The 18,149-nt window shown below is 45.6% G+C and overlaps 1 protein-coding gene across 1 annotated transcript in view; it reads right to left on the bottom strand.

Annotated features, from left to right (window-relative positions):
• NUP93 (nucleoporin 93) overlaps positions 1-18,149 on the bottom strand; it is a 132,066-nt gene that overhangs the window by 107,672 nt on the left and 6,245 nt on the right. Inside the window, exons 2-3 of the mRNA XM_081963335.1 lie at positions 6,977-7,183; positions 2,778-2,895 (exon numbers count right to left, since the gene is read on the bottom strand). Of these exons, the coding sequence (XP_081819461.1) occupies positions 2,778-2,895; positions 6,977-7,155 (297 nt within the window). The 5' untranslated portion in view covers positions 7,156-7,183. The remainder of the gene's footprint in view (positions 1-2,777; positions 2,896-6,976; positions 7,184-18,149) is intronic.

Raw genomic sequence — 18,149 nt, 5'->3', positions numbered from 1 at the left:
CACAGATGGTCCTCGACTTACAACAGTTCATATAGTGACCGTCCGCACTGAAAAAAAGTGGCTTAGGACCGTTTTTCACACTTACGACCATCGCAGCCGTCCCAAGGTCACATGATCAAATTCCAGAGGCTTGGCAACCGACTCACGCTTACGACGGCGGCAGCAATGTCCTGGAGTTACACACGATCCCCTTCTGTGACCTTCGGACCAAATCAATGGCTGAAGCCATGTTCATTTAACAGCCGCGTCGTTAACTTAAGAAGTGCAGCAGACTCACTTAACAACGGCGGAGAGAAAAGTCGTAAAAACGGGGGCAGTACTCGCTGAACAAATGACTCGGTTAGCCAAACAAAAAACAAAAAACTGGGACTCAATATGGGTTGTAAGTCGAGGACTCCCTGTAATGCGATGGTATTGATTTTTAAAAACAAGGATGTGCGCTGCTGATAGGTAGAAAGACAAAAATAAACAAGAAGGCTCTGGATATGATACCGCTCATCTTCCATTACAAGAATACCAACTGATAAAACCATCTCACCTACCATTATGCAGCACTGAGACAGACAGAGAGAAAAAAAGGGGGGGGGGTGGAATCAGAATCAGCAAAGCAAGGAACATCATGTTACAAGCAAAAGGGGTTGCAGTTTAATCCTACCGAAAATTCAGTCTCTGAAATACTCAAGATTTCACGCTAAAATTTAGGGAGAGGCACCCTGATTGTCACAGCAGAACAAAGAAATAGATCAAGTTAAATCAGTCGTCCATCGGGTTCAGGGGGGAGGGGGCCGTTGCACCATACTAATAACACCCACCCACCCACCTACCCATAATTTGTAGATTACAACGTACAAAGAGCCGGAAGGCAGTTGGATCACATTTCCGACTGCAAACCCAGTAAATTCTGGCAGAATTTTGGGATCAAAACTCAGAATGTATGATAAGGAAATGCGCAGTTTATTACTGAAATACAGCCCTCCCCTTAAAGATTCAGCTAGATTCAGCTAATAATATATAAGTACATATTCAAAAGTAAGATACAAAGGTGCGGGGGAAACATCATCAGGATAGATTTGAGAAGGAAAGGGAACAAGAAATGATGTTTAACTATTTTGGGGTCTGCGGAAGTACCCCTCCAAGAAAATAAAAATTAAGAGCCGGAAGAGACACCTACAGCAATAGAAAAAGAAAGGAGGAAGAGAGGAAAGGGAGAGGAAGGAAGGAAGATAGAGGTGAGGAGAGGAAGATGGAAGGGAGAAGGAGAGAGGGTAGGAAGGGGAAGAGGAAAAGAGGAGTAGGGGAGAGGAAAGGAAAGAAGGGAAAGGAGAGAAGGAGAGAGGGCAGGAAGGGGGAGAGGAAGAGTGGAGTAAGGGAGAGGAAAGGGAAGGGAAGAAGGAAGGGGAAGGGAGAGAAGGAGATAGGGTAGGAAGGGGAAAGGGAAAAGAAGAGTGGGGAAGAGGAAAAGGAGGAAGGAAGGTAAATGAGAGAAGGAGAGAGGGCAGGAAGGGAGAGAGGAAGAGAGGAGTAGGGGAGAGGAAAGGGAAGGGAAGAAGGAAGGGGAAGGGAGAGAAGGAGATAGGGTAGGAAGGGGGAGAGGAAGAGTGGAGTAAGGGAGAGGAAAGGGAAGAAGGAAGGGGAAGGGAGAGAAGGAGATAGGGTAGGAAGGGGGAGAGGAAGAGTGGAGTAAGGGAGAGGAAAGGGAAGAAGGAAGGGAAAGGGAGAGAAGGAGAGAGGGCAGGAAGGGAGAGAGGGAGAAAGGTGTAGAAGAAAGGAAAGGGGAGAAGGAAGGGAAAGGAGAAAGGGTAGGAAGGGAGAGAGGAAGAGAGGAGTAGGGGAGAGGAAAGGGAAGAAGGAAAGGAAAGGAGAGAAAGAGAGAGGGCAGGAAGGGGAAGAGGAAGAGGAAGAGGAAGAGAGGAGTAGGGGAGAGGAAAGGGAAGGGAAGAAGGAAGCGGAAGGGAGAGAAGGAGATAGGGTAGGAAGGGGAAGGGGAAAAGAAGAGTGGGGAAGAGGAAAAGGAAGAAGGAAGGGAAATGAGAGAAGGAGATAGGGTAGGAAGGGGAAGGGGAAGAGTGGGGAAGAGGAAAAGGAAGAAGGAAGGGAAAGGGAGAGAGGGAGAGAGGGCAGGAAGGGAGAGAGGAAGAGAGGAGTAGGGGAGAGGAAAGGGAAGGGAAGAAGGAAGGGAAAGGAGAGAGGAAGGAAGGAAGCAGAAAAGGGAGGGAGGGAAAAGAAGGTGATGTCAAAACAGGCAAGGAATGGTAAACAAAGCAACCCAAACGGTAGGTTATAACCCTGTCAATGGAATGACAAATGTATAAGAATGACGAATGTAAAAAAAGAATAACAACTATGTGAATGAATACCTACAATTGTACATAGAGAAGAAAAAATAAACAACTTTTCTTCAAAAAAAAAAAAAGATTCAGCGAGAGGAAACTCAAAAAGTAAACACCCAAAGTCTACGCTCTTCAAACTGAGATCACTGCAGTGCTGTCCTTCGAATGAATACACCACCAGCTCTTTCAGTAAGTAAACAAGCCGAGGTAGGCAAGGCTTTCAACAGTGCCACCGAAAACAATGCCATGCGCAAAGAGGATACCAAGAACTGAAACCTCGAGACACTTAAGCATTCAATGCACAATGCAAAATGCTTTTACTCTTCAGCAAAGAAGGACCCCATTCCCTTGAACACGTTTACCAAGGCGTCCACACATCAAGCATTGCAAAATACATGCGCTTCCTTCGATTAAAGAGAACATCCTTTTGTCACGTATGACCCTGACCTGTATATCGGTGTCTTTCACTGGCTCTAGAGGTTCAAATGTTGTCACGGCGCTCAAGCTTTCCAAGCGCTGAGATATGTGGGATATATCGAGGCCTCTGGATCCAAGAAGAACTGATCTGGAAGACAGATTTCAAAAAAAAAAAAAAACAGAGGATGAAAAGCACGGAGATAATAAACAAAACGACACAGTCATTTCTTCCCAAGGTAAAAGGTAAAGGCACATATGTTCTAGTCATTCCCGACTCTAGGGGGCGATGCTCATCTCCGTTTCAAAGCTGAAGAGCCAGCGCTGTCCGAAGACGTCTCCATGGTCATGTGGCCGGCATGACTCAACGCCAAAGGCGCACGGAACGCTGTTCCCTTCCCACCAAAGGTGGTTCCTATTTTTCTACTTGCATTTTTACGTGCTTTCCCATTACTTGTCCCAGCTTCTGCCAACTGCTAGGTTGGCAGAAGCTGGGACAAGTAACGGGAGCTCACTCCGTTATGCGGCGCTGGGGATTCGAACCGCCGAACTGCCAACCTTTCTGATCAACAAGCTCAGCGTCTTAGCCACCATGTCCCCATTTCTTCCCAAAGCAAAATTAAAATCCAGAGAGCACAATGCAGGTAGTCCTTTGACTTGCAAGCATTCAAAGTAATAATGGCATTGAAAAGAGTGACTTATGACCAGGCCTCGCATTTACGACCACTGCAGCATCCCCATGGTCACCTGATCAAAATTGGGGCACATGTACAGTATTTAGGACAGCTGCAGCATCCTGGGGGCACGTGATCATATTTGCGACCGTATTTCCTAGCCAGTTTCCAACAAGCAGAATCAATCAAGTCAGATTCACTTAACAACTGGATGTATCGTTTAACAACAGTAGTGATTCACTTAACAGCCTTAGCAAGAAGGTGGCATAATTAGCAATTCACCTAACAACCGCCTGGCTCAGCCACCAAAACTCTGCTCCCAAATTGTGGCCCCAGGTAGAAAAATTATCTGCACTAGTTTTTGGATCTTGGAGCTTCTACACAATCTGGATTGAAATAAACACATTTCAAGAAACAACTTTTGTTTGCCTGATCATTAAAGCAACCAAAGCCTCAGTTGAGGAGAACAGTGTTGAGAAGACTTCTAAAATATTTTTCAACATCTGCTGATTGACAGCCTGCACATGTTCCCCAAAATGTGACCGCATTTGAGTCTGACACAACCTGCCTGCCAATGTTTCCACAGCCATCTCTTTTCATTTGGCATTTTTTCTTCGACTGATTCTCGATTCGGTCTGATGAAAGGAAATCTGCTTTAGAAATTATCTCAATCAGGAGAGAACTCCCAAGAAATTCCCCCGAGGGAACCGTGGTGCTCTTTCGGCAATGAATGCCAACCAGGCGGAAAGGATATAAGCTGAGATAAATAGGGTGTAGAAGTGAGAGCTGGGGAAAAAATAAAACTTGAACACAGCGGAAATGGTACATAGGTACGGAGTTACGACCACAATTAAGCCCAAAATCTATAATGCTGTTGTGACTTAAGGCAGTAGAGCTGGTGAGCAGATTCGGACAGTGAGGAGGGTTGGGGAGGAACCTGGGCCAGTCCTGGAGTCTGGGGAAGGCTCGGATGAGGGCTCTGTGTCAGAGGCAGAGAAGGGGCCAGAGCCGTATGCCAGTTATCAGCTGCCTTTGGAGTCAGGCATCAGTGAGGCAGACGAACAGCTGGAGCCTGTTCCCAGTGTGCGCATGCGCAGAGTTGCCAGACGAAGGGAACAGCTTAGGAACAGGGGGCGACTTGGGAGTAAGGCCACAGGTGGATGATGAATGGCCCCTCCCAGAGGAAATAAAAGAGGAGCGAAAGGGGAGTGGAGTTTGCAGGAGACAATTAGTTCGCTTAATTGGTTGGTGACTCTCCGAGACTCCTTGCCAAGTTCTGCAGATATCGGCCTGTCAGCTCTCCAAACCAGATAAGGTCTGTGACTGTAAATCCTCCCTTGAAAGACTTTGCTGGCTCTGAATGAGCAGAATTCACAGGAAATTAATAAAAGGGTTTTTTGTCGGGACCAGGAGTTTGCTTCATGCTCTAGGGAAGCCTCGGTCAGAACAACTGCTAGGTTTGTTTAAGTGAGTTTCCCATTTTACTTGCCACAGTTGTTAAATGAACCATTACAGTGGTTAATTTAGTAACACAGTTGGTAAGTGAATCTTGCTTTCTCATTGACTTTGCTCGTCGGATGGTCACAAAGGGGGATCACAAGACCCTGGGACACTGCAACTGTCATAAATATGAACTAGCTGTCAAGCGTTTGAAGTTGAATCACAAGTCACTTTTTTCAGTTGTAAGCTGTTGTAACTTTGAATAGTCACTAAATGAATTGTTGTAAGTCGAGGACTACCTGTACTTAGGAAATAGGTGTGGTAAGACAAGAAGAGATGGATGGGTGATGGATGGAATGCAAAAGTGAATGAAAAAAGTACAATGAGGTGGTTTGGTCAGATATAAAGAAGGAATGATTGAATTGCAAAATATATATACTGGTAATCCTTGACTTACAACCATAACGGGGACCAGAATTCTATATTGTTAATCTAGGTGGGTTGTTAAGTGAGTCACGCCCAATTTTGCAACGTTTTTTATTTTGCCACGGTTGGTAAGCAAACCACTTAAGCCAGATGTCTTCAAACTTGGCAACTTTAAGATTTGTGAACTTCAACTCCCAGAATTCTCCGGCTGGAGAATTCTGGGAGTTGAAGTCCACAAGTCTTAAAGTTGCCAAGTTTGGGGACCCCTGATTTAAGCGAATCATGAGGTGGTTACGATAAGAAGTGACAGTACCCCTTTGTATCACACTGGTTAGAAGAGTTAGAATTCGAAGTGTGATTAGACACACATGGGATTTGTCTACGGCGCATAAGCTCTCAGTATACATACAACAATAGAGCATTATCATAGTCATCGTAAAACTACATTGATCACAAAACATTTGATACAACACTTAGTGATATCACACTTAAGTGAGACCGCACTTGGAATACAACATCCAATTCGGGTCACCACAACGCAAAAAAGATGTTGAGATCCTAGAAAGCATGCTGAGAAGACTAACAAAAGGTGATAAGAGGCCTGGAGGCTAAATCGTATGAGGAACAGCTGAGGGAATGAAGTATATCAAAGAGAAAAATCAGGTGTCAGCTGTCCCACTCAATTACCTTTTTTAGCGATGGAAATAATGTCAAAAGAAAAGTGGCGGATAACATGGATCGCGTTGAGTTATCCCACATGGAAATGTCCATGCAGGACAATTGTCCACTCTCCTGCTGGGGTGGGGGTGGAGGGGTGTTGGACTAGATGACCTACAAGGTCCCATCCAACTCTGTTAATCTGTTAATGTCATGTTGTCCCATGGCGAGGAGGCCGTGGTGAATTGTCCTAGACCTGGGGTGTCAAACTCAATTTCATTGAGGGCCACATCAGGGTTGTGTTTAACCTTTGGGGGGGGGGCTGAGAGGGGGTGCCCGTGACATCCTGAGTGCTCTGCCAGCGCAAATGGACTTACAACCTCCGTTTCCAGCTGTAATTGCCTCCTGCAGCCCTCTGCCAGTGCCAAAGGACACCCCCTCACCCCCTCCGGTTTTGCGGGATGTCTGTGGTGGAATCTCGCTACCAGGCGAGGCGCCCTACAGTCCTTACTATGAGCCCATGATACCTCCGACAGGGGGCATAACCTTTCCAGAGAACAAGGCATTGTAACCGCCCTCTGTATACTACCTGGTAGCTAGTATATCTTGAACTTCATAGTGCAACTGTTCCTCGTCTACAGTGCCCGGGGCTGGCGGCCGTAACGGGTCTCCTCTGATATCAGATGCCTGAATTGATTGGATCAGGCTGCAGTGGGCGTGTTCTCCGCAATGTGTGTGTGGGGGAGAGTCTTAGCTGCACTGTGATGGGAATAACAACCCACACAATGGGGAAAGGACCAATGAATTTGGGGCCGTGCTCCATTGTTGATCTCAAGAGGATCGCGAGCTGGTCCTTCACTGATTCCAGGGCGGCCCTGGGGGCCAGATCTAAGCAACCTAGGGTTCGGATCCAGCCCGTGGGTCTTAAGTTTGACACCCCTGTTCTAGGAGTTTGACACCCCTGCCAGGCTTTGCTCTCCAGCGATACAACTCCAGCAGCCACTGACAGAGGTTTTAAGCAAACCAGAGACTTACGCCTTGACGTCTGCTGTTTCTTGTGAGGTGCGGGTCAGTGTCCGGGAACGCAAGCGCTCCCCAGCCTGTTGGATCTCCTGGAGATTGCGCTCGACGTGAGGAAGCTCTGCGATGCCTTCTGTCTCAGCTGCCAGCTGTTCTGCCTGCTGCAGCAGCTCGCCAAACCCTTCTGCGTCCATCTGCAGGCCTGGACGCTACGTGGGAGACCTAGAGGAGCAAGCAGGAAGAATAGAAGTTACAATCAAGGCAAGTCCAACCAAAAAGCCAATCGCCGATCTACTCTACCTTTTCTGATTGCAGGTAGTCCTCAAGTTATGACAACTGGGACCAGAGTTTCCATTGCTAAGCAGGGCAGATGTTGTGCCCAGTCTTGCTAACTTAGCTGGAAGCTGGAAGAGCAGCCGCCCAGCATGCATACGCCTAGTGGGAAGATTTCTGGCAGGTGCAGGCGCACTGGCCAGCTGGTATTTGTGCATGCATGCATGCCAGAAACTGGAAGACGAGGTGGCCACTGCACATGCGCACAGTAGAACCCGCATGAGCAACTGCCCAGCGCATGCATGCGCACCGGGCAGCTGCTCTTCCGGGTCCCAGCACACGCATGCTAAGTTAGTAACTTCCTGCCTTGTTAAGTTAGTAACACGGTCGTTAAGTGAATCTCACCTCCCCATTGTCCAAAGGTTGCAAAAGGGGATCACATAATTGTGGGAAACTGCAACTGTCATGAAGGTGAATCAGTTGCCAAGTGCCTGAATTTTTTATCACGTGCCCATGGGGATGTTGCAACGGTCGTAAGTGTGAAAAAAAAGCCGTACGTCGCTTTTTTTTAAAGTGAATGCTCACTAGATGAACCGTTGCAAGTCGAGGAAAACCTGTGTACATGCTGGGTCCGGTGAATTCATTTGTGGTGGTGCTGTCTATCCTACGTTGCTCTACCTATCTTACCAAGAACTAGGCTATGGTCTACGCTATCAAATTCCTTACTGAAATCGAGGTCCACCGTATCCAGAGCATTTCCTCGATCCACTAATTTAGTCTCTTTATTGTCAAAGAAGGCGATAAGGTTTGTCTGGCATGATCTGCTTTTCGCAAACCCCACGCTGTATCACCCGGAAACAGAATAGAAACGATGGAGACCAGCTTCACCAATCAAATTATCTGCCAGGCTGCAGAGAATTTTATCCACAAGTCTGCTTGCTGGCAATGCAGCCACGCTTTAATGAATGGCACTCACAGAAATTTAGTGCCAACGGAGGATCAATGGAAGGATAACCACGAGCTAAATAATGGGACCGTTCAGGTCTGGATGCAAAGATAAGGCCACCTTATTATGCTTTGGGAAGTTTAGGGTAAGTACTGCACATCCATAAACCACTTGCCACTCAAGGTAAAAGAAAAACAGTTTTGTACTTAAATCTCTTAATTTCTGCCAAAATATCCAAAATGCCAATAGGACTTAGACTTATGTATGCCCCGTAGTATATAAACAATATACAAATATATTAAATACATGACACAAAAGCCAGCTAAGATATAACAGCATGTCATGAAACAGTACAAATTCAAGAGTCAACCAAGATTAAAGGCCAGCATGGCATAACACTGCCTCTTTTTTTAGTGCCCACATCTAGGGGCTATTCAGTTGGCTCAACATTGAGGGGATGGGGTAGGATTGGCGGATTTTTCATACAGGTAGTCCTTGACTTACAACCATTCGTTTAGTGACTGTTCCAAAGCACTGAAAAAGAGTGACTTATGACCGTTTGTCACACTTATGACCACTGCAGCATCCCTGTGGTTTCCTAGGGTCATATGATCCAGACTGGACTGGACTGGACTGGACTAGACTCTAGACTAGACTAGACACTAGATTAGACTAGACTAGAGACTACAGACTAGACTAGATTAGAGATTAGACTAGACTAGAGACTAGACTACAGACTAGACTAGATTAGAGATTAGACTAGACTAGAGACTAGACTAGAGACTAGACTAGACTAGAGACTACAGACTAGATTAGAGATTAGACTAGACTAGAGACTAGACTAGAGACTAGACTAGACTAGAGACTAGATTAGAGATTAGACTAGACTAGAGACTAGAGACTAGACTAGAGACTAGACTAGACTAGAGACTAGAGACTAGAGACTAGAGACTAGAGACTAGATTAGAGACTAGACTAGACTAGAGACTAGACTAGATTAGAGACTAGACTAGAGTAACTAGAGACTAGAGTAACTAGAGACTAGACTAGAGACTAGAGACTAGACTAGACTAGAGACTAGACTAGACTAGAGACTAGACTAGACTAGAGACTAGAGACTAGATTAGAGATTAGACTAGACTAGAGACTAGAGACTAGACTAGAGACTAGACTAGACTAGAGACTAGAGACTAGAGACTAGAGACTAGAGACTAGAGACTAGAGACTAGAGACTAGAGACTAGAGACCAGAGACTAGATTAGAGATTAGACTAGACTAGAGACTAGAGACTAGATTAGAGACTAGACTAGACTAGAGACTAGACTAGATTAGAGACTAGACTAGAGTAACTAGAGACTAGAGTAACTAGAGACTAGACTAGAGACTAGAGACTAGACTAGACTAGAGACTAGACTAGACTAGAGACTAGAGACTAGATTAGAGATTAGACTAGACTAGAGACTAGAGACTAGACTAGAGACTAGACTAGACTAGAGACTAGAGACTAGAGACTAGAGACTAGAGACTAGATTAGAGATTAGACTAGACTAGACTAGAGACTAGACTAGATTAGAGACTAGACTAGAGTAACTAGAGACTAGAGTAACTAGACACTAGACTAGAGACTAGAGACTAGACTAGACTAGAGACTAGACTAGACTAGACTAGACTACCAGATCAGACCAGACCACACACACCACACCACACAATCTGGAAGGGACCTTGGAGGTCTTCTAGTCCAACCCCCTGTTCAAGCAGGAGTACCTATACCATTTTAGATAAGTGACTGTCTAATCTCTTTTTCAAAACCTCCAATGATGGAGCTCCCACCATTTCTGGTGGCAAGCTGTTCCACTGGTTAATTGTTCTCACTGTTAGGAAGTTTCTCCTTAACACCAGGTTGCTTTTCTCTTTGATTAGTTTCCAACCATTGTTTCTTGTCCTGCCCTCTGGTGCCTTTGGAGAATAATTTGACCCCCTCTTCTTCGTGGCAGCCCCTCAAATACTGGAAGACTGCTATCTTGTCACTCCTAATTCTTCTTTTCTCTAACTAGCCAAACCTTCCGCGACCTTCTAACCAGCGAAGTCAATAGGAAGCGGGATTCACTTAACCATCACATTACTCACTTAATAACGGCAGCAATCCACTGAACAACTGTGGCAAGAAATGTCGTTAAGTGGAGCAAAACCCGCTGAGCTACTGTCTGCTTAATAACAAGACATTTTGGTTGCAAGTTGAGGACTATCTGCGTTTACCTTTAGGTCTGATCATTTAAAAGCTAGTTCAGCCGTGCTTGAAATTCTTATATTTGAGGAAAGACTGACAGACGAAAAAGTTTGGCCAGAAATGTAAGTAATCCAATCACAATTTCCTTCTAGAAAATCCACCAGGGGTTTCCATTCCAATATTAACACTTTTCACATCTATTCCTGCGTAGGAGTCGCTTCAAAGTGCTCTCAGGGAAGGAGCCGTTGTGCCAAAACAAGCAGCAATCTGCTTAAGTGCTTTAAAAGCCAAATTTACGAGGCTTTTATTTTCACCATGCCAGCCACACAACAGCACCCTTAGAATTACTTTTTTTCCCCCTTCCGATTTCGCTTCCCCCCCCCCCATCCTCCCCCGCCCCCCGGCTGTCTTCTCGGAGGATGCTTTATTGTCATGTGAAGTTGGGTCTAATTTGACAATCATGAAGAATTCCCAGGGCGTTTCATCCAGCCTCTCTCCCCCCTCCCCCCCTCCATTGTGTTACGGAAAACATTTCGCGATTAGATTGGGAACCGCGCAAGCTTTATTTGACAAGTCAAAGTGGGAAACGATGGGTAGAAAAACTCCCTTTACCAACCACATTCCTTCGCATCCAAAAATGAACAAGCGGGTGGGAAGGACTGTGGTGGAATCTGGCAGCTGAGCTGCAGGAAAGAGACCAAGAAAGGATCCTCCCTAAATCTTCACCGTATTTCTCCGACAATTACCCGGAGTGTGCTTTAGTTTGGCAAGACTCCGGGAGTCTGTGGGTGAACAGCAAGAAAGAAAACTTCTCCGAGCAGTTCGTTGTGTCTTGTTCTTGGTTTATGGTGCCTATTTAATCTAGACTTAGGGACAACGCCTTCTGGATCTCTTTCTGCATACCAAGTCTGCGTTCTGCATTCTCACCTCTTGAGGTGAACTTCTTGGTTTACAACAGACGATTTGAAGTTACGACGGCACTGAAGGTGACTTATGATCGGTTTTTTTTTTCCACACTTATAACCACTGCAGCATTCCCATGGTCCCGTAATCGAAATTCAGACGCTTAGCAAATGATTCGTATTTATGACCATTGTGGTGCGATTCCCATTAGGGTCCTTCTGACAAGGAAAGTCAATGGGGAAGCCATATTCACTTTACAACTGTGTTACTAGGTAACAATGGCCTCGATTCCCTTGACGGAGAAGACAAGAAAGGTTGTAAAATAGAGCAAAACTCATTTAACAACTGTCTCGCTTAGCAACAGAAATTTTGGGCTTGATTGCAGTCCTAAATCAAGGATGACCTGTAGTGATTTTTTTTAAAGCAAATAATGTTTAGGTAAACATTAGCATGTCCTTAACATATTTGTATCTCAAACAAATAGAGGATCTTCTGTTAGCGTTCCACCCCAGATTTGCACAGCATTGATATGTGGCCAGGAGCATAGGAGCCTAAAGCTCATTGGTATAACATCAAGCCACATGAATGGCTGAAAAGTCCTCTGCTAAAGATAAGGGATATCATTGCAAAAAATGTAAAAAACACCTCTGTATCTCTGAGTAGCATGGCCCTTCCCTGGCAGGGACTCTACAGAAATCTGCCACCTGCATACTGGATGCTGTACACAGAACATAGTTTAATAGAGTCGGAAGGGACCTTGGAGATCTTCTAGTCCAACCCCTGCTCAAATGGAAGACCCTCTACCATTTCAGATACATGATTGTCCAGTCTCTTTTTGAAAGCCTGCAATGATGGAGCACCCACAGCTTCTGAAGGCAAACTATTCCATTGGTTGATTGCTCTCACCATTAGGAAACTTCTCCTTAGTCCTAGGTTGCTTCTCTCCTTGGTTAGTTTCCATCCATTGTTTCTCCTCTTGCCTTTTGGTGCTTTGGAAAATAGTTTGACCCTCTCATCTTTGTAGGAGCCCCTCAAAAATTGGAAGTCTACTATCATGTCCCCCCCAATCCTTCTTTTCATTAAACTAATGTAAAGGTAAAGGTTCCCCTCGTACATATGTGCTAGTTGTTCCTGACTCTAGGGGGTGGTGCTCATCTCCGTTTCAAAGCCCAAGAGCCAGCGCTGTCCGAAGACGTCTCCGTGGTCATGTGGCCGGCATGACTAAACGCCAAAGGTGCACGGAACGCTGTTCCCTTCCCAACAAAGGTGGTCCCTATTTTTCCACTTGCATTTTTTACACGCTTTTGAACTGCTAGGTTGGCAGAAGCTGGGACAAGTAACGGAAGCTCAGTCCGTTACGCGGTGCTAGGGATTCGAACCGCCGAACAACTGACCTTCTGATCAACAAGCTCAGCATCTTAGCCACTGAGCCACCACTTCCCTTTATTAAACTAGACATACTCAATTCCTGTAACAGTTCTTTGTATGTTTTAGCCTCCAGCCCCCTAATCATATTTGTTGCTCTTCTCTGCACTCTTTTCCAGAGTCCCAACATCTTTTTCATATTGTGGTGAACAGAACTGGATGCCAGGGTTCCAAATAGCATCCAAAATTAAATCACAGTTCGAGGCAAAAGATTCCTTAAAGTTTCAATTCATTAAGAGAGCCCTGTTGGCACATCGGGGAAAACCCGAATCTGAAAGCTTCCCGGTTTCCCCCACCTAGTTGAAAGTTCAAGATCTTGCCCCCGCCCCCACCAGCCCATCCCATGGTCCAGTCTCCGACTGCCATGCTGGCAGTTCTACCCATCCTGTTCCAATCAGGTGCAGAGGTGCAGAGACAAAGGATGACCTTGGCTTTCTACAAGAATTTTGTTATGGCTACATAGCATCTAACTCCGTACAATCCCCCCCTTCCATTTTCCCACAACAGAAAAGGCATAGTAGAATAATAGAAAGTGTGGCAGGCCAAAGACCCCAAAGAAAAGATGGCTGATGGCCTGACACTGGACTAGAGGTGGGTTGCTCTCAATTCGGCCCGGATTGGGCGAACCAGTAGTAGCAACAGCGGGAGGCTCCAAAGGACACTTCCGTGCATCCGCAGAAGCGCCATGGATGCACAGAAGGGCAGGAGCATGCCCAAACCAGTAGTAAAAAAAATTGGCAGCCCATCACTGAACTGGACATCGCATTCCAAGTGTGATCTTACTACGGCTTCGTAAAGGGGTACTTTACAAAGTACCTCTTTCGAAGTTCCCGGGAATGTACACGGCCTCTGTTACACGAACAAACAGCCCTCTCTGTTCTCCACGATAGGTTAATTTTGTCAAGGGGAAGGCAAAACAGAGCCTTCCTTCCCAGAAATGTCACCCAGACATCCAACTGCAAAGATCAGGCCGGCGGCGCCAAGGAACGGAGATCGCATGAATCTTCTCCCTCAACGCAAGCCAGCATTACTTTGAGGCATTAACCACCAGCAGCCTTCGATAAGCCAATAAACAGCATGTGCGACGGAGACAGAGAGTCAGGGAGGGGAGCCCAGTCACGGGGGGGAAAAAAGCATTTTTATGCCCTGCAATGCAGTAAGGTTCGGCCTCTCCGTGCAAGCTGTTTCCCTCCTCTGGCAAAGAGCAACAGCCTCTGCTGGCAGACAGCGTCCAAAGCAAGCCGTACTTTCGCTCCGATGAGATTGCGCCTGCCAATTTCGGAAGCAGCAGTGCGTCTGTCTGTGACTGCAAGAACGGCAGATGCTGCTTTGATCGGATTCACTCTCTCTTTTATTTTTATTTATTTATTTTTTTCATTCATTGCACGGCAGCAAACTTCCCCATCAAGCGAGAGAGACGACGACGACAAAAAGGCGCAAGGACAGCACGCACTTCGGGGGTTTGTGTCTGCCGGGGCGCTTCCTCACTCGCTTTTTTTAAAAAGGCGCCCCCGGGAAGGGTCTGCAAATCGGGCAAATGACAAGTTGAAACTGGAACGGTTAAGCCAACCAATGTCAAGTTGGGAGATTCAGGGGAAGTTGGGAGATGCAGAATGGATGCCCCTCGGCTGCCTGCACCCGTTATCAGGTAGAGCTCGACTTGCAACAGTTTAGTTTAGTGACCTCGTACGTTGCCAAGTCGCAGCGGTGTCTCAGTGGCGAAGACGCTGAGCTTGTCGATCAGAAAGGTCGGCAGTTCGGCGGTTCGAATCCCTAGCGCCGCGTAACGGAGTGAGCTCCCGTTACTTGTCCCAGCTTCTGCCAACCTAGCAGTTCGAAAGCACGTAAAAAATGCAAGTAGAAAAATAGGAACCGCCTTTGGTGGGAAGGTAACAGCGTTCTGTTCAGCGGTTCGAATCCTTAGTGCCACATAACGGAATGAGCTCCCATTATTTGTCCCAGCTTCTGCAAACCTAGCAGTTCGAAAGCATGTAAAAATGCAAGTAGAAAAATAGGGACCACCTTTGGTGGGAAGGGAACAGCGTTCCGTGCGCCTTCGGCATTTAGTCATGCCGGCCACATGACCACAAAGACATCTTTGGACAGCGCTGGCTCTTCGGCTTTGAAACGGAGATGAGCACCACCCCCTAGAGTCAGGAACGACTAGCACATGCGCGAGGGGAACATTTACCTTTGCATTCCCGTGAAGTTCTAAAGCGGGACTTCGTAAAGTACCACTTGACAGAGCCTTATTAAGGCCATGCTTGGAATACAGGGAGTCCTCCCACTCACAACTACAATTGAGGCCAGAATTCAGGTTGCTAAGTGAGACATTTTTATAAGGGTGAGTTTTGCCCCATTTTGAGACTTTTTTGGGCACGTTAAGTGGATCACTGCAATTGTTAAATTAGTCACGCGGTTGTTAAGTGAACCTGGCTTCCCCATTGACTTGGGTTGTCGAAAGGTTGCGGAAGAGCCTGGGACACTGCAACCATCATAAATGTGAGTGGGTTGTCAAGCATCTGAATGTAAACCATGCTACCAAGGAGATGCTGCAAATGTCATAAGTGTGAAAAATGGTCATAAGTTACTTTTTTCAGTGAGTGCCATTGTAACTTCAAACGATCCCTAAGCAAACTGTTGTAAGTCAAGGACTACCTATACAAGTGATCAAAATTCAGACTTTTGGCAAGTGACTCATACTTATGACGGTTGCAATGTCCCGGGGTCATGTGATCACATTTGGCAACCTTCTGATAAGCAAAGTTCATGGGGAAGCCAGGTTCATTTAACGACCGGGTTACTAACTTAACAACTGCAGTGATTCACTTAACAACTGTGGCAAAAAAAGGTTGTAAAATAGGGCCAAAAAATCACTTAAGAAATGTTTTGCTTAGCAACAGAAGATTTGGGCTCAACTTGGTCATAGCTTGAAGACTGCCCATATTTATAAAAAATAATAACAAAGTTGGGATAACAAACAAACAGAAATCAATTAAAAATTCATTTTTATTGTGGGCGTTTAATCATAAAAATAACTCATCACACTTGTACCATGCCAAGTTGCAATGCTGTAAGACTTACAAAATAAAGATAAAAGTTGGCAAACACAATGTTGTATTTTAACAGTGGATTATCATGATATTGTATACCACTTTAATACAATAGCAGAGTTAGAAGGGACCTTGGAGGTCTTCTAGTCCAACCCGCTGCCTAGGCAGGAAATCCTATACTGTTTCAGACAAATGGCTATCCAACATCTTCTTAAAGAATTCCAGTGTTGGGGCATTCACAACTTCTGGAGGCAACTTCTGTTCCACTGATTAATTGTTCTCACTGTCAGGAAGTTTCTCCTCAGTTCTAAGTTGCTTCTCTCCTTGATTAGTTTCCACTCATTGCTTCTTGTTCTACCCTCAGGTGCCTTGGAGAATAGTTTGACTCCCTCTTCTTTGTGGCAACCCCGAGATATTGGAAGATTGCTATCACTTTAGGTCAATAACATATTAGTTGGCACATCGGTGTAACGAACAAGCGAACTGCAAGAGATTTAATTCAAGTACCAAACTGGGACATGGTGCATCGAACTAATCTTTTTTTTTTTAATGCACTGTGTTCCTAGCAAGTTGGGTCCGTTCCGTAAATACACAAATATAAATGAACTCAAAAGCCTCACCGGGATTCTGAGCTGGAGTCAAGATTTTTTTTAAAGTGTTCTAGCAGAGAATGATTTAAGGAGAGGGTCAGTACTGGCTTCTCCCATATGTCTGTTTAATTGACCATCCTTATTCTAGGTTTATTGCGCCTATCTAAAAGCTTTCTATCAGCATAGGTGGTTATTTTGTTGTCTGTTGATAAGTAGCAGAAAATTATGTTGTCCCTACCTGGTTCTTTGTAGCCAAATTTCAGGCCAATAATCTTGAGCAGCCTGAAAAGGCAAAATTAATCACTTTCGATGTGAATTAGTATTTTAGGAAGACCCTCTGCCCTCAGGTATGCTTGGAAGCAAAATGAAAATGGACAAAGCAATTCAATCCACATCCTCCGAACATCTTATGCACGTCCTGCAATTATCCCACCTTCTGCTTTATTTGTAGAATGGAAACATGATTCAGTGAGAAAAAGTAATACAATTAAATTGTTGGGGTAAATCAAATGGAAAAAACAACACCACCCGATTGCGGTCGTTAGCCAGCACACGGAAATCAGTGTGGCAAATATTCAAAAGTAAATTGATAACGTCGGGGTAGTTGGGGAGAATACATTCAAACAATTTTGGTTTTTAAAAAAAACAAAACTAAATACAACTGTAATACAGATCGTCCTCGGCTTATGACAGTTGAAGCCGGAGTTTAGCAATGTTGCTAAGCAAGGCAGTTGTTAAGTGAGTTCCGCCCCGTTTTACAACCTTTCTTGCCACAGTTGTTAAATGAATTGCAGCAGTTGTTAAGTTTAGTCAAATCAATCCTGCTTCTCCATTGACCTTGCTTGTCAGAAGGTCGCAAAAGGGGATTGCGGGACCCTGGGACACGGCAACCGTCATAAGTACGAGTCAGCTGCCAAGCATCCGAATCAGCGATGGGTTTCACTTACTTTCCCTACCGGTTTGCAAATGTGAGCGTGCACGTGCCTCATCGGCGCATGTGCACCGCCTTCTGCGCATGCGCCGTGCTCGTGCATTCCGTCGGGGCGCATGGGCGGAGCCTCCCACAGCCGGCGCTAGCGGTTCGCCCGAACTGGAGAGAACCGGCTGAATACCCCCTCTGATCTGAATGTGGATCATGTGACCAAGGGGAAGCTGCACCGGTTGTGTGAAAAACGGCCCTATGTCACTTTTTCTGGTGTAGCTTTGAGCCGTCGCTAAAGGAACTGTTGTAAGGCGAGGACTCCCCGTGTAAAACATTTCAGATTTAATGTTGACTTGAAAAAGACAGGAGTGAATGGGGAAAGGAGGGCGTGGTGAAGCAGCCTCTGATTCCATTCCTATTGTTTGCAGGGCACATCCTTCCATTGTCTAAAGGCTGCTTATCCCCCCCCCCCCAGCTGATCGAGGAATGCAGCCTTTCTTTCCAATTGACAGCTTTCAAATATTTTTGTTTTCCCCAGACCATCAAGTGCACAGGCATGGAATCTTTACAATGGCGGAGGGGGAGGAAGTTTACTGCATTCAAGAGACTGCAGACAGACTCCTGACGCGAGTTCAGCACAGGGGAAGATTAGCAGAGTCATCATGCCAGGATATTTGAGGAAACCGCAGCAGCACAGATCGGAGGGACAGAGAAAGAAAGAAAGAAAGAAAGAGGGAGGAAGAGAGAGAGACAGAGAAAGAAAGAAAGAAAGAAAGAAAGAAAGAAAGAAAGAAAGAAAGAAAGAAAGAAAGAAAGAAAGAAAGAGGAAGGGAGGGAGGGAGGAAAAGA

This window comes from Natrix helvetica (assembly GCF_964273705.1).
Source record: "Natrix helvetica genome assembly, chromosome: 10".
Taxonomy (NCBI): domain Eukaryota; kingdom Metazoa; phylum Chordata; class Lepidosauria; order Squamata; family Natricidae; genus Natrix; species Natrix helvetica.
This window is presented reverse-complemented; position numbering and strand designations above follow the sequence as displayed.